This window comes from Sarcophilus harrisii, chromosome 3 (assembly GCF_902635505.1).
Source record: "Sarcophilus harrisii chromosome 3, mSarHar1.11, whole genome shotgun sequence".
Taxonomy (NCBI): Eukaryota; Metazoa; Chordata; class Mammalia; order Dasyuromorphia; family Dasyuridae; genus Sarcophilus; species Sarcophilus harrisii.
The window spans coordinates 539,576,410-539,591,126 of record NC_045428.1 but is presented as its reverse complement, the minus strand read 5'-3'; the positions used below and the strand labels follow the sequence as shown (position 1 = coordinate 539,591,126).

The 14,717-nt window shown below is 36.7% G+C and overlaps 1 protein-coding gene across 9 annotated transcripts in view; it reads right to left on the bottom strand.

Moving 5' to 3' along the window:
• Positions 1 to 7,684, bottom strand: part of ZMYM4 (zinc finger MYM-type containing 4) — a 125,855-nt gene extending 118,171 nt beyond the window's left edge. For 7 of the 9 annotated variants that reach the window (XM_031962108.1, XM_031962115.1, XM_031962110.1 and 4 more), the window contains exon 1: positions 7,179 to 7,349. In XM_031962108.1, the coding sequence (XP_031817968.1) occupies positions 7,179 to 7,229 (51 nt within the window). In that variant the 5' untranslated portion in view covers positions 7,230 to 7,349. Of the gene's footprint in view, positions 1 to 7,178 lie in introns of all 9 variants that reach the window. The other 2 variants (XM_031962113.1, XM_031962116.1) reach the window with 2 other exon arrangements.
• Positions 7,685 to 14,717: the final 7,033 nt, after the last annotated feature.

Genomic DNA, 14,717 nt, shown 5'->3' with positions numbered 1-14,717 from the left:
TTTAAAAAGCAAAATTATTGGATTCTAATATGGGTTCATCAACTAATTTGGTACATGACTTTTCATTTCTTTGGAACTTATGGTTTCTCATGAGAAGATTGAGACTAGATGACTATTAAAGTTTCTGTTAGCCCTAAAGTTGTTTTGTAATGAATCTAAAATAATTAAAAATAAGTACCATTAATTCTCTTTATGGGCTAGATGGTACAGTGGACAAAACACTGACCCTGAAGTCAGGAGGATCCAAGTTCAAAGCCATCCTCAGACACTTAATACTTCCTAGCTGCGTGACCCTGGGTAAGTCACTTAACCTCAATTGCTTCAGCAAAAAAATAAAATAAAATTCTCTAAGAAAAGAACTGAAACATTAAATAGTCTAGATAAGACAAAACATCTACATAATTTGAGAATCTACATAAAAACAAAACTAGTAGTTTGGTTAAGATATGATTACCAAAAAATTAATTAATCTGGTTATTTTATTCAATTGGCTAATACAGCTAACCTAATGTATCTTTGATATCACTTTTTCCAATTTTGCAGATTATATTTCATTCATTCTTACTCAAGTCTTATTGAGATACTTTCACAAATTTACCTATGTAGGTCTATCCAATATCTTCACCTGACATTGTATATATATACTAATTAAGCAAAGGGACTATCCATAGGTCAACCTTCAAGCTTATTGAATTCACTGCTAATAGTCATAAAACTTTCACAGCAAATATATTCATTAAATGATGCACCATTATTTGATATTATGGAGACATTATTCCTAGGTACTAATAGCAAACTAATTCTTTTTCAGCAATTTTATGATGTCAATCCTAACAAATGTCAATAATCTATCACAATTAACAACTCTACTTTAGACAATTTATAAAAGTTCTACTACTGACTGGATAGATATGAAGACTATTCTTTCTAAATGATTACCTTTCCTGATACGATATTTTCAAAGAACTAATTAACATTAGGCAGCAGCAATACCAGTACTATCAAAACTGGGAGGAAAGGAAGCTTTATTGAATGAAGTCTCACAAATAAAGTGTTCATTAGGATTATAAGAGTTCATAGAGCTTGGCACAACTAATGACTTTATGTGTCCCTTTTTTCAAGACATTTAAGAATATCTAAATTAAGCAAAGTAGGCAAATATTTTGACTAAATTTAGCTGTGAATCATGGAGTTCTACAGTCTTTGACAAAATGAAGTTGAAGATCAATCAAAAGTTTACAGAGAGGTACAAGGTGAACAACGATAGGCTCCAACAAGTTATAACAAAATAAATTAAGCCAAAAAATGTATGAGTGGGGGAAAAAAAGATGGGTTAATCATATCATGACTATTTAGTACCAGGACCAACATGAAACTAGAAAAAAATGTTAATTGTCTAGAAGCACCCAGGAATTATACCTCCAACATACCAAAGAGTGTGAATCATTTAATAAATATTTACTATTAAATTTTTATGTTTATTAACAGTAAATTGGTAGAATTAACATTTGGACTCAGACATTATATTAGGTAAACCAAAAACAGAAAAGGTCTATCTAAAAGATTGTCATTTACTATCTGCCACTGATCTTATGCCAATCAAATACTGGATTTGGCAGATGGGAAAATCTCAATCACATCCCAATTCTCCTATTATCAAAAACCTATCACAGACTTCACAGAGCTAATCAGCACTTTGCCTTAACAAGAATGTTCTAAGATGGCACAAAGTATGTTAGTCAAAAGATATGACAACAAGCACAACACTGAAAAGGACTAATTGTGTGTTGCTACGAAAAGCAATAAGACAATAAGAAACTAAATTCCAATAAGGGCAGAAGACACTGAAATATGATCTATCGAAAGTGATTGTTCCTTCACAGACAGGTAAATATAATTCCAGAAAGACTATATAGGAATCCTAGCAAAGCATGCTCCAAAGGATCACCTTTCTAAAAAGAACATTCAACTTAATATTGTGTGCTATATAGTGGCTGAAAATACAAAAAGAAAAGACAGTTCCTGATAAGGAGATATAAGCAATATCTGTTAAATACCACCTACTCTTTTTAATACCATGTGAAAAGTCTATGATTTTCAATGGCACATTAATAGTGGTACTCTTATCTTACAATAGACCAGTCTTGCGATATATATACTGTTAGTTTTCCAATATCATATAACTGTTATCAATAAACAAGATACATACAGAATTATAATAAGCTGGACCCAAAATTATAAAGACCTCATTCAAATCCTAACTCTGAGAAATACTATATGATCTTGGGCAAATCACTTAATGCTCAAGTTAATTTCCCAGAATTCTATAAATTGCAGAACAAGTGTCACTTGGTATTTGAAATGTATGTATACATATTTGTGTATATAATAGATCCAATGCTGGATATTATATTTTAATAATATAGTAACATAATTAATATATTAATAATATATCAATATTATATCTTAATATAATGTTGACATATAATATTTGTAAAATAACATGCAACAGTGACAATAATAACATGTTAAGTAGCACTTTGAGACCGGCAGAACACTTTAGAAATATTATCTCATTTTATCCTCACAACAATCTTTTTTAAAGGTGAAAACCTTATTGGGTAAATGAAATGAGTACTACAGTTACTTATTAGCTTGTCTTGAATCATACTACTCCCTATGCCTCAAATGCCCTTCATTTTTAGCACCTTCCCCCCCAAGTCCAGCTGTTAAAATCTTATTTTTCAAGGTACAACGCAATTGTCACTTCTATAAAACCATCTCTGATCTTCTGCAAAGATATTTTTTATTCAGACCACAAAAGCTCTTTCTCATAAGCACTTATCATATTCCAGATTATAATTGTTGCATTGTTCATTATAGCATATTTATAATATATTTTTATTATGTATATTTATTATTTAGTTATTAAATATTTGTATATATTAGATGAGGGCAGAAAATATATTTTAATTATCTGCTTTGCTTTCTGAACCAAGCCATATAAGGTACTATATGTAAGCTTGCTGAATCATCCCAACTTTCTTTTGTAGGAATTAAAATAGTATTTCCTTTGTGTAAATTAATTTAATCTAAGTAAGGTTTGAATTTGAAAAACTGCATTTGAAAATTTGAAAAAGAAAAATTCAAATGTTTTACAGAACGTAAAAAGAAATGTTAGAGAAACAACTACTAAAAATATTAAATTATAATGCTGACCTCACTGAAAGCTTTAAAAACTAAAACTTTCAAAATGTAAAGATGTAAAAGGTATGAAGAGAAAAGTAAAAAGCTTAAAATATACACATATATAGTTAAAACAACTAACTCCAGAATATGTATTTTTTTTTTAAGTTGAAGAAAATGGAAACATTTTGTTTATCCAGCTAACTACAAAAACATCCCCAAATATTCATTAACTTGTTTAAAGTCCTTTTTTTAAATCGAGAAACAATTTAATAGATTCCATGGTCTAAATTTTAAAATCCTGTAGTAATAATGGATTTGTACAGATAAACAATATTCTATCACTACAAATACTGTGACCTCTAGTGTACATTTTAACTAAATGCTAACTTTACTAGTACCATGCAATAATTGAGCTAACACTAATCATTAATAGTAAAGAATATCTTAAATATTAAATGGAAAGCAGGATCTTCCAAACACGAATGAGATTTATTGCAACAAAGACTCACAAGATGGGTTAACATAGCAGTCCAAGGTGTTCCAAAATTTGAAAAAGCATGCATGAGGAATCTTTAGAGTGGATTGGTAAAATAAGGTATCAGAATGATTCCTATAACCAAAGCTGCACCCTCTAAATGTATTCAAAAGAATAATATTCATAAAGTAAGCTTAGAAAAAACCCAAATTTCAAAGATGAGGACTTTGAACTTGGGTCTATATATGTTCAACAGCATCAGATTGAGTAATCCTTTCCTACCAAAATCAATACCTACTGAACGTATGTTGTTAAATGGCAATCTGGTAAGCCCTGAAAGCCAAAAAATAGGATAAGATGTGGCAGTATGGCAGATTAGAAAGAAAATAAACTGGATTTTTGGATTCATAAGATCTACGCGAGAATTTTAAGAATTATTAACTCCCATACTTAACTCCTCTCAATCTTACTTTGCTCATCTGTAAAATCTGGTTAATCTTGTACTGCCTACTTCACAGTGTTACAGTGAGAAAAATAATTTATAAACATTAAGGATATAAATATATGTATATATGTATGTACGAAGGTATACATATGTAATTTGGTAACAATTACTAAGTAATAATACAATGTAACTCGATAAATCAAGTCAAGGGTTTGGGATTTGGGTTCAAATCACAACTCTGGTATTAACAACCCAGATGGGTGTATACAGTAACCTTTCTGAGCCTTAGTTTTCTCAGCTATAAAGAACTGAACTACATAATCTGTAAGATTTTTTTCTAAGTTTAAGACCTATGATCTTGAGATCTATTTGCTAATTTGGAAAAATAGAGACCATACACTATTTCATAGTGCAAATAACACTCTGCAAACAAACCATAACTATGTAAATATCAATTCAAATTCTTATTGTAGACAATACCACATTATAATTACAGGTTCATGTTAAGAGCAGAGTTCCTTTATATTATTATCTAATCATCATCTATTAAATGGATTATCTTTTTAGTGTCTAATAACAGATACAGTAATATTTTAATCATCTCTAACAGAGCATGGGTATATTAATGTAGAATTGCAATTCTCCTATGCCTCTGTATGAAGGATTCACAAATGGATTTGGCAAAAACAAACATTTGTTGATTGATCTACCTACCAGTAATGAAGATCCACAAACTTATCAAGGTTGGTCCTTGGAGACCAAAAATATATTATTCCTGAATCTGACCTCTAAATTCTCCATGGCTGTCAAACAAGAAAGAGGCTGTTATTCCTCTGAACAGGGTCAACTTGATGTCAAGAATGGTCAAAGGATCAAAGACTTAGAGCTAAAAGGGATCCACAGAAAAACATCTAGTTCAACTCCCTCACTTTACACATTAAGAAACTAAAATCCACAGAAGTTATGTGACTTGTTCAAGTTGAAGACATTAGCATAGGAAGTATCTATATTATTATTTTAAAATCACAGTGCTTAATCTCTTTAGGCTTCAGTGTTCCTATCTTTAAAATGAGAGAAATTGACTATTCTTTTTAGCTCTATGTTCTATCATTCTAATAATTGGTAGTTTAGAATGTATAAGAGATGATGGATACAATAGCAATGACTTGACTACAACCAACTATTCAAATGTGAAATTAAAGATTGAATGAATGTAGAACTTGAACTACCTACTCCCTGGCAAACAGGCAATTTTCCTCTAACACAGAAGGGAAACTAAGCAAAGGAAACTCACACATGCTGTGTAAAGATAACCTCAATCTCCAGTGCTATAATTCTGGCATCTTTTAAAAGCATTAAAATCAATTTAAAACAAAGAAACATTCATAATCTATGAAAGATTTTGTTTTAAGTCTAAATTGCTAACCTTTTACATAAGTGTAGAATAGAAAATATCACAGGAATAACAATTTTAATCAATTTCATGTATCCAACTCCTATTAGTGAGCATTACAAATCTAAAGAGGTACTTTACCTTGAGTTTTTCAGTTGCTGAAAATATATTTGGAAAACTTCTTGGGAAAAGTATTATAATCCCCCCAGCTATCTTATACCATCATTCCTGTAAAATGAAGATCCATGTTTAAACCCATTCATAACTTTGAAAAACCAATCAGTACTCAAAAGTTCTTATCTACTGCATTTTATATGTGTGTGTATACAAATTCATCATGCTCTGCACCTCTTTCCAACCTTATAGAAAAAAGATCTTTAAGAACCTCAATTTGTTGCCTATCTATGAACAAGGGGGGCTCAAAAGTAGTAACTAACATCTGTAGACATTTACAAGAAATAGTATACACATGTAAAGATGTAGAGAGAAAACACAAGAGAACATTTACCATTATCACAGAATGCACTCTGAAAATGCTTACAGCATCCTTGATTTTATTTTGCATTGAAGGGCATTCTAGAAATGCCATCTTTTTATCCAATAGATCCAATTCTTCTTCATAGGAAAGATTTATCAGAGCTCAAGTCATCTACCAGGTAATAAAAGTAAAGTGAGTGTTTTTTTTTTTTTTTAATTGCTGAGTATCTTAACAATAATATTTTTTCAATTTGAAGGGAAAAACTGAGAATCAAATAAAAGTTCTGAGGAGAACTTTAACAAGACATTCAGTTACACGGGCACAGAAGTGGTTCTTTAGAGGAGATGGACCACATCTTTGAAATGTCAGAATTCATGTCATACTTTCAATATTCTCCACTAGAAACAAAAAAACTCAGTACTTTTCATTGTAATGGCAAAAAAGTAGCCTCCAGATGACAAAACCTGACACTTACCCTCCACTTCTTTCTAGGTAGCGACACACCGTCCCCTTCATATCAATAAAAGCGGGGGAAGGGTTTAGAAGGGGGCAGGACGGACAAACAATGAATTAATGTTTTTCTGACAAAACGGTTCTCCAATTAACTCTAACTAGAAAGCCTCAAAGCTCCTCCTTTCTCCTAACAACTCAGGCCTTACAGGCTTTTCAAAAGCACTGATTTTCTACATAAGGAAAATATAAATTTGGCGACTCCCCCTCGAACCTATCGTGCCCCGACTACGCGACCACCGCACAAGTACACCCACCTCCCCCCGAGATAATCTAGTCTACCACTCCAAGAGAGGCCAAAGAGTTGAGCCCAACTACCCCCTCCCTCACGGCAGATCTTTGTCCCACCTGCCTAAGAGTCACTTTCCCCACCCCATCCAGGACGGAGTCGCCCCTCCTCCTTTGCCCTGCCTGGGGGCTCCTCGATTAACACACCTCCTTCTGAAGCCCCCCACTCCAAGACAGGGATCCTCCATGTGGGGGCCCCTTTCGCGTCCCCCAACACACACTCGGGGAGGGGGGTTGCTTGGGTAGCCCCTCCTCCTCCTCCTCCTCCCTTTGCGCCTCTCCTGGGACTCCCCCTCCCCGTCCCCTAGTCTTGCGGGGATCTCCCCAGCCGCGCGACCCCCGCTCGTCCCGAGTGCGCGCTTCCTCACTCCCCGGCCCGTACCCCGAGCCCCGAGCTCACCTCACCTACCCTCTTTCGGGGGCCGGGCTCCTCTGCCTCTCGCTCCGCCATGTTGGGCCCCAGAGGAGGCGCCGCTCGGTGCGGCTCCGGCTGCGGCTCCGACTCCGGGCCGCGGCGGCCCCCGGGCTGGTGGTCTGCCCCTGCCCCGGTCCGGCCCTGCCCACCCTTCCCCACCGCTCCCGCCGCCGCCCCCCCTCGGCCCTCCCCTGCACACGCACCGGCGCCTCGATGCTGCCCTCCCCGGGCCGGGCCTCACCTCGCCTCCCTCAAGTGGGGAGGGGGCGGGTCCCGCACTCTGAGGGACGGTGGCGGGGTGTCTGACTCCCCAGCTGGGGGGGGAGAGGCAGGACGGGGTGCAGGGAAAGGGCGCGGGGAGCCCGGGACTCGGGGGGTTAATGGTGTCTAATGGGCCCGGGGTGGAGGATTATTTTCTGTCGGAGAAATTCCTCCGCCTGCCCCCTTCTTAAAGCGGTCACCAAACGAGCCTCTTGCGCGGGCCTTCACTGCGCTTGCGCGCAGCGCCTGCGTACTGCCAGCCCCTCCCTCCTTTCCCATCACTCCACCCCTTCTAGGCATGCGCAGTGAGAAAGCTTGGGTAGGCCAAACCCCTGGAGCCCTCTAGCTACCAGCTGCTGCTCCCTCCCCTGAGTTATGGCTGCCCTCTTAAAGGCCCTATGACCCAATTTTAAAATGAGGGGTAGAGGGGCATAGAAGTGAGCCCTGAGAAGGGGCATGAGGCCCGGTGAGTGGGGGCCTGGAGGCCTCCTGTGCCCACTTTTTTTTGCCATGGTGACCGTCAAGATGATCGCACCCAGCCCAGGCCTCACGCAAGACTCGAGGAGTTAGGACCGGACCGGGCGGTGGAGGTACCTCATGGAAGGGGAAACTGAGGCTCAGCCAGCAGGGTTTGCCCCAAATCACAAAACGAGTGACGGGGCGGAGCCGGAGCCTCTTCTGCTAAATGGCCTCAGAGAGTGTCTGGTGGGCGCCATGACGGAGGGCTCAGTCTCCCTAGGGAACCTCAGCCTCTAAGCCCAGGGAGTTCAGATTTGAGGGGGCAGCTGAAGCTGGAACTGGACGTACCCAAAGCTGAGCCACAGACTCACCCGGGCAGGAGCCCTCGAAGATGAGTCTGATCTAGAGCCCAGGCCGGTCCCGGGGCTGATGGCCCCCGCCGCAGCCCTCGTGGCCCTGGAGGCGCAGGACGTGCCCTGTCTAGCCCAGAACGAGGAGCAGGAGTGCGGGGCGCCAGTAGTGCCCGAGTCCCGTCTTGTATTCTTGGCTCCCCACTCCTCCTGACAGAAGGAGGAGAAACGGCGTTCTCTGCCATGGAAATCTGAGGGGATGGACTCATCTTCCGGAACCTTCCGAGTCTTGAGATGTGAGCGGTTTATCCGGAGAATGAGCATCTTCTGACTGTGCAGCAGAAGTGGCCGGACAGTCCCTGTTTCATACGTCTGTTCTCTCCACTTTCCCACGGGTTACTGGAAAAGGGGACATTGTCATCATCGGTGTCAAGTAGTAGGGGAGAATAGTATGAAATGTGAAGATTAGATAATTCTGTGCAATGCCACTGATGTGGATGCTAGTGCCTATGGAAATCCCTTCCGTCCTTTCTCAGCATCTTCTCACTCTGTATGATTTCCATGCGTGATAGATGAAGAACCGTAATAAGAACAAATAAATAAAACCTGGAAGGCCTTGCCTTATCAAACTCAGCATGTACGGGTGAGGTGGGAATAATTTTTTGAATAACTGTAATTATTGAATATCAAGCCATGTATAATCCAACTATACATTTTTGGTAAATTTAGAGCCGTTAGAGATCATAACAGCTTGACCACAGACAAGGTCAAAGAGAAGATGCAAGATGACTTGGATCAGTCCACTTATGATCATGAAGATCCAAGTGGAAATAGTAAATTATTGCTAAATTAAAATTCTGAAAATTTCCTGCATTGATTTGTGTGTCAGAATATTGAAACACACGGAGGGTAAAGAATAGAAAGGTGTCTCTTCATACAACAGTAAGGATATGCAGAATCTCTGATCACATAAGAAATGAAGTGTTTCACACATCAGGGACCCATCCTTGAGATCAAGGACTATATCTATCTTTGCTTCCCCCACTGAATACAGGGTCTGGAACACAATAGACACTTAATAAATGAATTTTAAATTAATGATGAAACAATGAATAAAAAATGTAGAAAGGCAGTTAGTTTGTCACTCAAGAGATAAATCATCTAATTAACAAACTGGATCCCATAGGATCACAACAAATCAATTAGTGGGATCAACCACTGATCTGAGTGTTTGGACACTCATGAAATGAAATGAAAACAATTTAATCATTTTCAATATTTAGTAGATGGGGGTTCTCACCAACTGGAGCTGCAATAGAGCCAGATATAATTTCATATTTTTTTCTATTTTGTTGCTAATGTAAAATTCAAGAATGAGATTACTTAATTTTAGTTTTGAACTCTCCACAAAATTTTCCAAACATGGAATTTCTTTCCAAGGCTAGCATATATTTTAAACACCTGAGTGGTAGATGGGACAGAAGAACTTCCAGGGAAAAAAAGGATGAAGAAAAAGGCTTTACTTGACTAAACAATCTACTCCCTTATAACAAATTGTACAAAGGCAAAAGAAATCCAAAAAAAAAGAGGAATATCCGAAACAGAAGGGGGGAAAAAGACTTTTTGCTAGTAAGATAAAAGTCCTAAGGAGGAAAGAAAGCTGAAGACACTGCCCAGTATGTGCTAGTGTTCCACAGCTACTTATGGTAACAACAATCTTTTTTAATATCATGAGCCAATCCTTTTCCATCAGAAGCTTGCAAAAGATCAATAACAGGACATAAAGAAATGAGAATTTAAAGATACAATAGCTAAAAAGCAGATTGAAAAGACTTAACATATTAATTAAATATTAAAATATTACATTAAAATATCTATAATTAATTACCAAATGAGTAGTTAAAAGCCATAAGTTCAAAGGAATGAAAAGATCACTGACCAGGGGAGTCCATGAAGTAAAAAATTGAACTGGACCTTAAAGGATAGGTAGAATTAAGAAAAATGAGCCTTGGGCTGTGAGAACACCAACATCCCAATAAAGATATAAGTGGGCACAACCATCCTGGAAAAGAATTTGAAACTATGCAAGAAAACTTACAAAATTGCTTAAACACTTTTATCCAGGAATCTGAACAGTATATAATGCAGGGGAGACAAAGACAAAAAGACTCCATAAATGCTAAAATACTCATAACACTTTTTGACGTGGTAAAAGAACTGGTAACAAAGTTGTGTAATGCATTGGAATATTCTTCTCTAAAATATATTGTTCTCTGGGAGCAGATTTCTTGGGGGACTTCTGGGAGCAACCTTCGTTTCAATTCAGAGTAATGATCACCTCAAATGCAGCCAGGAGTTAAAGTCCAATCTTTTATTGTTTCCTTCAAAATAGCCCAGTTAGCTTTCTCAGAAGCCTATCTCTCTCCTTGGTTCCGAGAGCTCTTGCCGCTAGTCCTTTGTCTCTTCTAGCTTCTGCCTCTAGCTCCCTTTGAATCTAAAGCCTCCAACCAGCCCAAAGGTAGAAGATAGAATGAATCTGACTCCACCTCTGAGAGTGGGTTTGTGGGTCTCTTGAAGTGCATCCTCGTTGAGGCTTCTAGCTTATATAATGCTCTCTTAAAGGTGTGAACTCTAATAAGTACTAAGTACATCTAGAGAACTGTTAAGCACCCTGCTAAACAACCATTGTCTCTTATCAATTCCACTGACTTAGCACCTTGTAAGAATTCTAACAATGCATACTATAATTTCTGCCATCAGTTAGGGAATGGCTAAATGCTGTGGTTTATGAACATAATGGAATGTTATTGTCTGCTCATATAAAGAATAGGAGGAATTCAGAGAACCATGAAAAGATATATGATTTGATGAATAATAAAGAAGCAGAACCAGAAGAAGAATGTACACCACGATCACAATAATATAAATGAAAAGAATGCAAAGAAAAAAATCCAAATAATCCAGACTAATACTGATTGATCTTGGTGCTGGAGAACAAATTGTGAAACATACTTTCCTCCTCTTTATAGAGAGGTAGTGGGTCTGTAAATCAGTACAAAATATTGAATGCAGCTGCACACATATTTTAATTGGTTTTGCATAACTTTTTTTTAGAATATTGAAATCAATAGGAGGGGAAAAGGTGCTATATGTGGAAATTGTTGTGAATTAAAAAATAAGCAGTATCAGAAAAAATTTCTAAAATACTTTTAAATGTAGTATTGATAGGATAATTAAAGTTCATCAAATTAATTCATTCTTTTAGCCGTTCTTCATTATTCCTGACTCATGATTATACAGAATCTACAGGGAACTTTCAGGAACAGGGCCCTCTGGGCTTCACAAAGTAGTAGGTTTCATTGTTGAAATCTAGTTCCTTTAGGCTCTAGAACAACAGAGAACTTTTCTCCCCTTTCTATATAACATAACATGAAATCATCTTGATTCCTCCAATCTCTAATGATCTTTCCCTTCTTTTGTTCCTAACACCATGCTTTCCTAGCACTCTGATGCACTTTGCATTGAGTATTTTGTGGATCCTAACAAACATTTGTATTTGTGTCATATTCCTCTACTAAAGTGCATTTCTTATTAAAATTTGTTCCCCTCTTCCCCAATGCTAACACAGTGCTCTGCTAATGCAGTGCTCTGCATAGAGTAAATATTTAATAAATATTTATTAAATTATGTTAAATAACAATGACAGTTACTATGCCTCTATCTAAATCTTTTCTGGGTACAATATCACCAGTTCCCTGAATCATCATTCCCTTAACCTTTTCCCAGATAGCTCATTAAACTGATTATTCTCACCCAGATAATCCTAGATTTACAATATCCTTAAATTTTTGGCACATATCATTTAGCCAAATATTCATTAAGTACCTAATATATAACTTTGGGAGGAGTTGAATTATGAGAGTATTTTTGGTTTCAGGTCTGGAACTTCCATCACTGAGCTCTCAGATGTGATCTGACCAGTGGAGAACACAGTGGGATTATTATGAACATCCTGCTTTGATTGACTCTCTTTATTATATTAGCCTTCTGGCAAGTTGTGCCACATTATTGGTTTATGTTAAGCAAAGCTCAAGCAAAAACCTCAGATCATTTTACACATAAACTGATCAAACCACATCTCTTCCTTATCTTCCAATACTTAATACATCTGATTTCTTGAAACCAAATACACATTATTTATTTCTGTTTAATTTAACTTTTTTGTTTCTGGTTCCATTTTTCCAGACTATCAAGATCATTTTGGATTTTGGCCCTGTCTTATTAGCTAATAATCTCAGCTTTGAATCATTTGAAAACTTGATAAAGATGAAATATATTTAGTTCCTCCCTTCTCCAATCTATCCTCCAAAAAGCCATTAAAAAAGTCCAACAGTCCTGAAATAAAAACTTGATCATGTTACTTCCTTCTCAAGAAGCCTCACTCTTACTCTTCCCTCCAAAATAAAATACAAATTAACTTTTTTCTCTTTTAATTTTATTTTAAATTCTGAATTTATCTAATACATAAAAAAGAGAAAATATTTCTGTAAACAAAGTAGAACCATGATTGTATATGAATAAATGCAAATGTCTTATGTACAAATTTTTTTTTTTCCTGAGGCAAATGGCCTACTATGTACCAGATACTGTACTAAGCACTGGGAATATAAATAAGAAAGAGAAAGTGGGTACCCTTCAGTTTAGGGAATGTATGTAGCCTGCTAATGGAAAATAGGAGTTACCAAGGTGATTTTGAACCCTTTAAAAAGAAGGCTTTGGGAAGAATAAAAAATAGTCCTTCAGCCCTCCAGTTAGAGAAGAGGGCCAACAGAGAATGAGATGAGATTTTCAGTATCAAAACCTTTTCAAAAACAATTCAAGGTGATGAGATTTCAAGAGATCCCCTCTTATTCTTAGAGGGGAAAAGGAGGAGGAAGGGTATCTAGGAAAGGAAGAATGTTGTGGAGTTAAAACCAGAGTAGCTAATGGAAATTGAAATTTTAACAGGAGAAAATGTAACAAATTCAAAATATAACAAATTGTGTTACTTTTGAAACTGTCCTGCTTGTATTTCTGAACTTCATTCAATTCTCTTCAATTTTAAAATATGCTTCTATGTCCTTTTTTTCTTTTTTGGCAACTAGATTGCCCTTTCCCGAGGTTGCCTCCCCCACCCAAAACAAAAACAAAAAACAAAAAGCCCCGATCCAAAATCTTTGTAACTAATAAACATATTCAAGTAAAATAATCCCACACATTTACCATGTGAAAAAATACATATCATATTATGCTTTGAGTCCATAATTCCTCTGTTAGGAGATAGATAGAATGCTTTCTCCTTTCTCTTCTAGAATTCTTATTGATCATTGAATTGACTGGAATTCTTAAGTTTTTCAAAATTGTTTTTCTTTGCAATATCGTTCTACCTTGTATATTATTCTCCTGGTTCTGCTCATTTCACTCTTGTATCAGTTCATACAATCATCACACACCTCTGTGAAATATTTTTTTTGAGGGATCATTTTTGATGCCATAATAACATTCCATTACATTCATATTCCATAATTTGTTCAGCCCTTCCCCAGCTGAGGGGCACACCTTCTGTTTATGTTTCTTTGCTATAACAAAAAGTGATTACTAGAAATTTTTCTTTTTCTTTTTTGCATGTGGAACCTTTTCATCTTTTTTTTGATCTTTAGGGTATAGGTCTAGTGCTAAGATAACTGGGGATGTAGTTTGATGAGTTTTAGGGAAAAGTTCCAAACTGCTATTCAGAATGCTTAGACCAATCCATAACTCTACCAAAAATGCCTCAGTTTTCTGTCTGCTCCAACAATTCCTCCAACAATTGTCATTTCCTTCCCCGCCATTCTTGCCAATCTGATCATTTTGAGGTGAAGCATCAGTTGTTTTATTGGAATTTTTTCTTTATTAGCAATTTGGAGTATTTTTCATGTAATTATTGATTATTTGGAATTCTTACTTAGAGAATGTACCTACTCACATATTCTTTAACCATTTCCATTGGGGAATTGCTGTATATTTGAATCTGTGCTTTGGATATCTTAGATATCAATCCTTTATCAAAGAAAATCCTGCAAAGATTTTTTTCTCAGTTAATAATTTTCCAACTAATTTTAACTACACTGATTTTTTGTTCAAAAACTTCAATTTTATATAATCAAAATTTTCTTTTTACTGATGTTAAGTGAAGGGAATAGAACAAAAGAACATTGTATACAGCAACAAGAAGAATATGTGATGATCAATTCTGATGGACGTTATTCTTTTCAACAATGAGGTGATTCAGGCCAATTCCAATAGAATTGTGATGGAGAGAACCATCTGCCCCCAGAGAGAGAACTGTGAGGACTGAATGTGAATCACAACATAGTATTTTCATTTGTTGTTGTTGTTGTTTGCTTGCTTTTTGTTTTCTTTCTCATTTTTTCCC